The 10,000-nt window shown below is 46.5% G+C and overlaps 1 protein-coding gene across 1 annotated transcript in view; it reads left to right on the top strand.

Annotated features, from left to right (window-relative positions):
- The first annotated feature begins 2,065 nt into the window (after nt 1-2,065).
- LOC308381914 (ubiquitin-conjugating enzyme E2 E1-like) overlaps nt 2,066-10,000 on the top strand; it is a 17,367-nt gene continuing 9,432 nt past the window's right edge. Inside the window, exons 1-3 of the mRNA XM_080859561.1 lie at nt 2,066-2,176; nt 3,028-3,194; nt 3,963-4,013. Of these exons, the coding sequence (XP_080715687.1) occupies nt 3,037-3,194; nt 3,963-4,013 (209 nt within the window). The 5' untranslated portion in view covers nt 2,066-2,176; nt 3,028-3,036. The remainder of the gene's footprint in view (nt 2,177-3,027; nt 3,195-3,962; nt 4,014-10,000) is intronic.

Raw genomic sequence — 10,000 nt, 5'->3', positions numbered from 1 at the left:
GTGGAGAAGACAGGAAGTAGAGGTTAGCTCACCTTTGAACAGCCAGCAGCCATGGGATTCCCCATCCTGTTGTGCAGCGAGTATACTGCGTGTGTGTGTGTGTGTGTGTGTCTGTGAGTGTGTGTGTGTGTGTGTGTGAGAGAGAGAGAGTGTGTGTGTGTCTGTGTGTGTGTGTGTGTTCGTCTGTGTGTGTGTGTGTGTGTGTGTGTGTCTGTGAGTGTGTGAGTGTGTGTGAGAGAGAGAGAGAGTGTGTGTCTGTGTTTGTGTGTTTGTCTGTGTGTGTGTGTGTGTGTGTGTGTGTGTGTGTGTGTTTGTCTGTGTGTGTGTGTGTGTGTGTTTGTCTGTGTGTGTGTGTGTGTGTGTGTGTGTGTGTGTGTGTGTGTGTGTGTGTTTGTCTGTGTGTGTGTGTTTGTCTGTGTGTGTGTGTGTGTGTGTGTGTGTGTGTGTGTGTGTGTGTGTGTGTTTGTCTGTGTGTGTGTGTTTGTCTGTGTGTGTGTGTGTGTGTGTGTGTGTGTGTGTGTGTGTGTGTGTGTGTGTGTGTGTGTGTGTGTGTGTGTGTGTGTGTGTGTGTGTGTGTCTGGGTCGCTTCGCAGAGGAAGCAGAAGCCACCAGCAGCCATTGCTTCCCAATTCCTGATGTTTATCATTGAGAAGGACATCTAAGTAGGGTAACACCAGCGTAGGTACCTCTACGCTTGGCTTAAAAGAGGATTGGGGTACTCCCACACATTCCCACGCAGGACAACAGACAAATGCACTCATACACATGTATACATGCGCATACACACACACACACACACACACACATACCCCAACACCCCCGCCCCCCTTCTGTAAAGCCCCCACCGCACTGCTCTCATTCAGCATTACTGACGTTACATGTGGGGGCTGAATACTGCACACACACAACCTCCTGCACCTTTGCAGAAATAATGGAACTAAAGACAAGAGGTTTTGCAGTCCCATGTTTGAACAAAGAATCTCATATAGTGATAGTCATAGACATGGACTCTTTTATATATATATATATATATATATATATATATATATATATATATATCTGTTTCCATACTGTGTTATATCTGTAGTACTTATGTTATGTGTAGTACTTAGTGTGTTTCTATGTTCTATTTTATGTGTAGTACTTACTGTGTGTATATGTATGTTTTTATGTTTACTGTTTTTATGTTATGTTTATGCACCCATACACCAGAGAAAATTCCAGGTAAGCGTACACCTACTTGACAATAAATCTGTTTCTGATTCTGACAATTGTGTTTACTGACTTCTGCTTGGTATTGAGCTCATACACATAGAGAGGAGGCCCTGATATGTTTCCAATGAGGCTTGACCTAAACACATAACCTTAAACAATTTTCTTTGGTCAGATTTAGAAACTAAAAGACCCTCAATCTCTTGACAGGTAGGCCAGCATAATTTCCTCAACGAAGTGCTTAGATACACAGATGGTTGAAGAACTGAGCTAGCACAAACATGTTATGCACCTGCCAATGCACCCCAACAATTACAGCAAACCCCTCATTTGGCCACTGAAAAGCCATAGAAGAACAGTTCCCAAGAATGTTCACACTTACTGACTGTGTCGAAGCACATCAGACCAGTTTAATTGGACAACGCTTGTCCTGTTTCTATATTGAAACTGCAGGAGCAGCGAGATTTGGACACCGTAGCGTTTGCTTTGCCAGCTCTCTCCAGTCGAGCAAACCCAATCAAGTCTGCAGCTTATCAATAACAGCCCCGAGCCTCAAGCATCTGTTGTCTCAACTCTTTGAAGTAGGCCTTCGATAATTCATTAGGGTGTTACAATCGCCATTAGGTCAAGGTATCATCCTGCAATAAAGATGAGAGGAGGGGGCAACATCAAATCATTTACATTTACAAGTTTTTACAGTAATTTCGATAGGGTAATACTGTGTTGGGTGTATCATTGTAAGTTAACTAAAATAAGCAATGTAGAGAGCAGCAGTGAGACAGGGATTTGGAACGGTTTAACATGGTAGGTTGCTTCCAATCTGACATCGCCAAGTGTGCCCAACCGAACACGACTCCATTGCCCTGGATAGCTTCGGTTGCTGTTGCACCAGCACTTCCGCTCCGAGTGAGGCGAAAGACACGCGTCCAGGCGACGGAAGAGGCTCACACAGACACAAAGAAAGGTAGCTAATGTGTGAAAGCTTTACATATTTCATGTCGAAATGCAATCAAAATGACCGCTGCCCTGTCTAAGAATTCGTGTTGACGGTAGGTGCGTGAATGGGGAATTCTGGCCGTCAGAGTGTATTTCTGAAAATGGTGTGTCCCAGGACCGACTGCTGTGCTCTGCTCGGTTACATGTCGAGGGATAAGACGTCGTAAAGAATTACACTGTTGGAATATCTGTATTTACATTGTGGTTTTAACTTGTTTCTTTATGGTCGTATTTACAACATCTAGCATAGAGTCTTTGGGAGTTTCAATGCGAAAGTTTGGTGAACTCAAGGCGAAAAGATTCGGAGAAAAGTGAAGCGCTTCCCAAACGAATATGCGACATCGCCCAATCGATTTTCGCTTCTGTCTGTATTCGCACAGCTTGTCAACCGGGTCAATTTCATGTCGACTTTTGCCTTGTCAACTAAGCTACGTGCTATTTTAAAGATTTTTGTTTATAATGTTGACGCCGTTTTCAGCCAAGGCTAAATATAACGTTCCTGCGCAAATATATTAGCTGGTGGGGGCAGTAATCCTCGCGGTGTTATGAAAGAGCGAACAGTTCTGGAATTAACGGAATAAGTTCGTGTTGATTGTTGTGTTCGATACATTTAACATGTTTGTGTAAAACTCCAATCACTTCGCGTTGGCTTGTTTGTATCTAGCATGGCACGAGTTAAAGGTCATACCCACGCCGGAGGTTGTTTACCGAGTTGCTTCATTGTTCATTCAGAAGCGCCTGGGTTTACACAATCGGTAACGATTGCGTTTGGGCAACTGTAGTCTGAGTATTGTTCTCGCTCTTCTCTTTCGGTTGGAGGTCGGTAGCATGTCGGATGAGGACTCGCGTGCCAGCATCAGTTCTTCATCATCCACTTCGTCCTCTACTCATCAGCAGCCGGAGAAAGACACCACGCCTAGCAAGAAAAGAGAGAGCAGAGCAAGCATGAACAAGACCTCCAAGCTCCTCTCCACCAGCGCCAAACGGTAAGTGTTGACCATTCCATCCTGACGAGGGGATTCAGGTTAAGGGATCGAGCGACTCGGAGATGATACCGGCTTCAAGAAGTGTCTGCACACGTTCTTTTGTGTGAATTAAATTGTGAACAAAGATCATCTTCATGACCATTCCTCCCGTTCCTCGGTAAAGTATTAAAATGCCCCCCCCCCCCCCATCACTGAGCAGCGATCAGGCATGACGGCTCAATTCCTGGCCATTGGTGTTAGACGAATCAAGCTACCCGTTTAAAATTGTCATAGGCTAGTTGATTTAAGTACCTCCGAATCGCCTGGAATCGCCAGGACCGTTTACAGGAGTAAGGTCAATATTTACTTTGAGATAATTTATCCTTCTAACAAAAGAAAACTATCCCCTAATGACAAACCACACATACAAACTAGTCATGTAAAACCCTTGCATGATTTTCGTGGCCACTTTACAAGTTCTTTACGTTATATTATATATACGTATATGCAGAACTCGAAAATCATTTGTAATAGAAGTGTTTTGCTGCACACACTGTCTGAGTGGTGTTGTGCTCCCAGGGCTGTAATGTAGGGAAGACCCCAAATCAGGGAGAGATTCCCCTAGTCCTGATTCCATAGTCCTGAGCTGGTCCTGATCCTTTGAGAGGAGATAGTGATGGTGGTGGTTGCCTGGCCCACTGCCCTCAGGGTTTAAAGGGCAAGATTTGGATTTTTTTTTTTAAATGTAATTGTCAAATGAAAACTAATACCATTCTGTTTGCCTTTCAGAATCCAAAAAGAGTTAGCGGACATCACATTGGATCCACCACCCAACTGCAGGTATTTCCTTGTGTGTGTTTTTACTTGTGTGTGTGTGTGTGTGTGTGTGTTTTTTACTCTCTTGTCCGTTGTACTCTGGAAGTAAACACCCGGCTTTCCTGGATTGGCTCGTTGGCAAACACTAGTGCGTATTAAATGGTGGAGAACAAGGTGACAGGATTAAATGACTAAAAGGAAGGGATCTCTTTTCTGGTACCACATCAGTAATAACCACTGTTTATTACAGCTGATAGTGTGTGTGTGTGTGTGAGGGGTGGGGTGGGTGGGGGGGGGGGGGGGGGCTGGCACGGTCGTGTGGTGATCAGGTCTGGGGTCAAGGTCGTGTTTACTGTCTGACCTGCATGTTAAGAGGGGCTCTGCCTCGGCCTCATCACACAGAGTGACGCCTGTCACCTCTGGTTTGAGGTTACGGTGGTCGGCAGCTCTGACGTCAGATTATCACACACACTCACACTCTCTGCAGCAGCCTCGCTATGTGTGTGAGTGGATGCACAGAGGTGACTGGTACAGCGAGTGTGTGTGTGTGTGTGTGTCTTTGTGTGTGTGTGTGTGTGTGTGTGTGTGTGTGTGTGTGAGTGGATGCACAGAGGAGGGGACCAAAGGAGGTTTGGCATGGAGGAAAAAATGGAGCGAGACAGACAGACAGACAGAGAAGTTGGAAAGACAGACAGACAGACAGACAGACAGACAGACAGACAGAGAAGTTGGAAAGACAGACAGACAGACAGACAGACAGACAGACAGAGAAGTTGGAAAGACAGACAGACAGACAGACAGACAGAGAAGTTGGAAAGACAGACAGACAGACAGAGAAGTTGGAAAGACAGACAGACAGACAGACAGAGAAGTTGGAAAGACAGACAGACAGACAGACAGACAGAGAAGTTAGAAAGACAGACAGACAGACAGACAGAGAGGTTGGAAAGCCAGACAGACAGACAGACAGACAGACAGATAGATAGACAGAGAGAGACAGACAGACAGACAGACAGACAGACAGACAGACAGACAGATAGATAGACAGAGAGAGACAGACAGAGAGACAGAGAGGTTAGAAAGACAAGTGTAAGGCTCCCAAAGTGAATCGTGCAAGTTGAGATGTAAACGGAGATAAAGGGTTTGAAAGAGAAAGAAGAAAACAATCTGATAAACAGAAGACGTTGCCATTCATTTAGAATGAATTACATATCGGGTAATTAATGAAACGAATGAGGTCAACAAATCCATGTCTTGGCTGCACTTCGTTTGGCCGTCATGTAAGGCCTTTCGTGTTGGCATGGCAGAGGCTGCCTTTGCCCGCTAATCTTACCACGCTCATTTTAGTGATGGCAACGGTGCCTGGGCACCGAAAGACATGGCAGATGCCACAACACTCGAGCTGGCAGACTGAGAGCCTACATGTTGGCACCGGTCCACGTGTGAGAACCCAGCGTTTGTTCTCTGCAATTAGAACTAGAATTAGAACTAGAATTAGAACTAGAATTAGAACTAGAATTAGAACTTCCATTTCAGGAGAACGATTGCCTGAGACTGCCTCCTTTCCCTTGCCCCCCTTCACTGAGGCGTCCCTGGTCTCTAAATCAAATCCAGTCAATAAGTCCAATTCCATCTCCTTAAATAAAAGTGCGCAGATTGTGAATATCAGAGATCAATCCGCGGTAAAGCCCTGTGTTGAGTGCTCGGTGCTGAGGCTGCTGCTGTGTGTGTGTGTGTGTGTGTGTGTGTGTGAATGTGTGTGTGTGTGAGAGGCTGCTGCTGTAGACGGAATCAGAGTGGGATTGTGGCTAAGCCTGCAGGATTATTAGGGTTTAAAGGAGACCGTCGTGAGACACAGGGCCCTGTACTGGATGTGCCCCCCCCCACCCCACCCTGTGGGTGATATCTTTCTGGGGTGCCACATAAACATGTGTCATGGCGCATACACACACACACACACACACAAACACACACACACAGACACACACACACACACACACACACACACGGGCAGAAGCAGCTCACACCATATCAGCACATGTTGCACAGCATCCATTCATACATGTGTCATGGATACACGGCTCGTAGCACGGCTCGGTGTGATGACAGGCCTGTGAGCTCGTGTTCCATCCATTCATTTGATCCTTAATGGAGGCATTTTAGTGACTTAAAAACTGCGAGAAACATCAACAGGACGTACCCCCCAACAACCCCGGAGAGTGTGTGTTTGTATCGGTGTGTGTCTGTGTGTGTGTGTGTGTGTGTGTGTGTATCGGTGTGTGTCTGTGTTTGTGTGTGTGTGTGTGTGTGTGTGTGTGTGTATGTGTGTGTGTCTGTGTGTGTCTGTGTGTGTCTGTGTGTGTGTGTGTGTGTGTGTGTGTGTGTGTGTGTGTTTGCCATTTATAGTTCAGTGCCCGTTCTAAAGCCTGTGGGTTCGTGTTCCAGAAAACCAAGTGTGTGTGTGTGTGTGTGTGTGTGTGTGTGTGTGTGTGTGTGTGTGTGTGTGTGTGTGTGAGCTGCTTCTGCCCATGTCTGTGTGTGTGTGTGTGTGTGTGTGTGTGTGTGTGTGTGTGTGTGTGTGTGAGCTGCTTCGGCCCATATCTGTTTGTGTGTGTGTGTGTGTGTGTGTGTGTGTGTGTGTGTGTGTGTGTGAGCTGCTTAGGCCCATGTCTGATTGTGTGTGTGTGTGTGTGTGTGTGTGTGTGTGTGTGTGTGTGTGTGTGTGTGTGTTTGTGTGTGTGAGCTGCTTCTGCCCATGTCTGTTTTTAGCTTTGGTGGAAGAAATGGCAGATGGCATCAGGAGTATTTGTGGCACCTTCTTGTTACATTCTTCACTGTGTGTTTGTCTTCGTGAGACTGGTACAGCGAGTGTGTGTGTGTGTGTGCGTGCGTGCGTGTCGGTCGGTCGGTCGGTGTGAGTGTGTGTGTGTGTCGCCTTGTGTCGATGTGTGTGTGTGTGTGTGTGTGTGTTTTTGCCATTTATAGTTCAGTGCCTGTTCTAAGCTAGCCAGTTTATTTTGACTTCAACATGAAAGCTATGAAGGCCTTGCCTTCTCTTCCGTCCCCCCCGCCCCCCCTCTTCAGAGTGTTCCATCCTCTCCATCCCTCACTCATCCACTCTTTCTCTTACTTCACCTACTCCCCCTCTCTTACTCCCTAACTCACTCACTCACGCTCACTCAACCTTTCTGTCTCATTTGCGATCGCTCACCAACTCACTCACACACTTACTTAATCACTTTCATACATTCACAGTCTCCTTCTCTCCCTCTGTCGCTCATACTCACTCACTCACTCACTCATTCTTTGTATCTCTCCCACTCCCCCCTCACTCTCTTGCCGTTCATTCCTCCAGTACTGTATTCCTCTATTTCAGGTTCCTCTTGCACACACACACACACATGCACACACACACACACACACACACACACACACACACACACACACACACACACACACACACACTCAATCACTCTCTTGCCGTTCATTCCTCCAGTACTGTATTCCTCTATTTCAGGTTCCTCTTGCACACACACACACACATGCACACACACACACACACACACACACACACACACACACACACACACACACACACACACACTCAGGTGCAATGCACACGAAGTCTAGGGCCTCCGAATCGGATTTACTTTTCACACCAATCGAATCTTTTAATTTCGTACATACGGAGGCTGGCAACGACAGATTTGCGTAAACACGGAGGCAGCAGATTGCGGTGAACCGACTGTAGTACATACCTCACGCCTGTGGGTGGCGCTTTAGCGCTTTATTTACACAACTGAAAAAACGTGAAAAACCTAGAAGAAGAGACTCAAAAGCACAAGGTAAAGGAAGCAGCAAACGGATAAACAAATTACACAAGACATTCAAGCTCCAATTAACAACATTACATTATGATGGTTAATAAAATCAGTGGTCAGACTAAAGGATATGCGAAAATGAATTATTTTTTCTATTGATAATAAAGAGTTTGGAACAGTAACATGACATGTCTGTCATCCCATTTCCCATGATGCATTGCTCCGAGCATTTTACATACATTTATGAATAAAAAAGCAAATTAAATCGCTGGCCAATTTATATTTGTGATCATGAAAGTTATGTTACGTCTGAATAAGAAGAATTATATCAAGATAGGGGGCTAATCAAAAATCAGAAGACTGGGTTAATGTTAGTGAATTCGAGGCCCACCATGAGTGAGATTTTGAGGGAGAACAAGGTATGTATATACTGGTTGGAGATGGCGGAAAAGATCACGTGGGGCAGTGACGTCATCAGGTTGCGTGAAACCGTGCAGACGAACACCAGCCCCCGTACCGATTCAAATCTACTCACTTTTTACCCCGGACTGCGATCGTTGCAGAAACGAGGTGCGGATAGAGAGTGTTCGTATGGATGATAGGGCTATCTGTATTAGCTATCCGTATCAGTTTGACAAACTAGGCTCCATGTAAACGACACTTCAATCACTCTCTTGCCGTTCATTCCTCCAGTACTGTATTCCTCTATTTCAGCTTCCTCTTCTCGCATTTCCTATTTCTGTAGAGGTCTCTCGTCATCTCACCCCTTGAGCTTGAGCTTGTGTTTTCCTTTTTAAACTCCTCTTTACTTTGTTCTCCCCACCCCCCCACCCCCTCCCTCCCTCTCTTTGCCCCCCCCCCCCCCCCCCCCCTCTCTTCGCCCCTGGGTGTCAGTCACATCTCTGAATTCCACACATTCTGGGAGACGGGGGCCCATGTAATTTATCACAGCTTCAAATTAAAAGCACACGTGCAGCACTGTGTTTGAATGCACAGAGCTGCAGAGCGAGTCCTCTTCCTCCTCCTTCTCTTCCTCTTCCTCCCCCTCATCCTCCTCTTCCTCCCCCTCCTCTTCCTCCTTCTCCTCCTCCACCTCCATTTTGTCACTGGCATCAGCTTCTCTGTCCTCCCCGCTAACTGGTTAAGTGAGACAGTTACAGCTGCCTGATGTGTGTCACCGTGTGTGTGTGTGTGTGTGTGTGTGTGTGTGTGTGTGTGTGAAAGACAGTTTCAGCTGCCTGATAAGGAAACACCCGCAGAAGCCCCAGCAATCTGGCTGCAAATGCCAGAGATGGGGGGGGGGGGGGTGAGAAACCTCGATTGAGTGAGTTGTAGTATCGATGCATGTCATATCTATACTCTTTCTTGTCACACAAACACACACACACACACACACACTTCTCCCCTCTCTCATTGGTGAAGCCCCAGCAATCTGGCTGCAAATGCCAGAGATGAGGGGGGGGGGGGGGGGGGAGAGAAACCTCCAGGGGGGGGGTTGGAACCTCCAGAAGCTGACCTTTCCCAAGCAACACAGCAGTGAGCTAATGTTTATGGATGCATGTCATATCTACACAAACACACACACACTCACACACACACACACACACACTTCTCCCCTCTCTCATTGGTGAGTTGTAGTATCGATGCATGTCATATCTATACTCTTGTTCACACACACAAACACACACACACACACACACACACACACACTTCTCCCCTCTCTCATTGGTGAGTTGTAGTATTAATGCATGTCATATCTATACTCTTTCTTTTCACATAAACACACACACACACACACACACACACACACACTCCTCCCCTCTCTCATTGGTGAGTTGTAGTATTGATGCATGTCATATCTATACTCTTGTTCACACACACAAACACACACACACACACACACACACACACACACACACACACACACACACACACACACACACACACACACACACACACACACTTCTCCCCTCTCTCATTGGTGAGATGTAGTATTGTGCAAAACCTGTGGGAAGTGTTTCCTGTGAGGAGTGAACAGAGAGCAGCTGTGAGAAACTGGCAGATTCATATCTGTGGTTAACTGACTGGCGTGTCGAGGCGCTAGTTCTGTAGGTAGGCACTTCTCCCTTTGTACGAGCCACAAAGACCCCCGCACGCGCGTGGAGGGAGGGAGGAGAAGCAGCTCGTGAT

Source organism: Sprattus sprattus (assembly GCF_963457725.1).
Source record: "Sprattus sprattus genome assembly, chromosome: 20".
NCBI classification, from domain to species: domain Eukaryota; kingdom Metazoa; phylum Chordata; class Actinopteri; order Clupeiformes; family Clupeidae; genus Sprattus; species Sprattus sprattus.
Note: the sequence above shows the minus strand (reverse complement) of the source record. Positions and strands in the feature narration are given on the sequence as shown.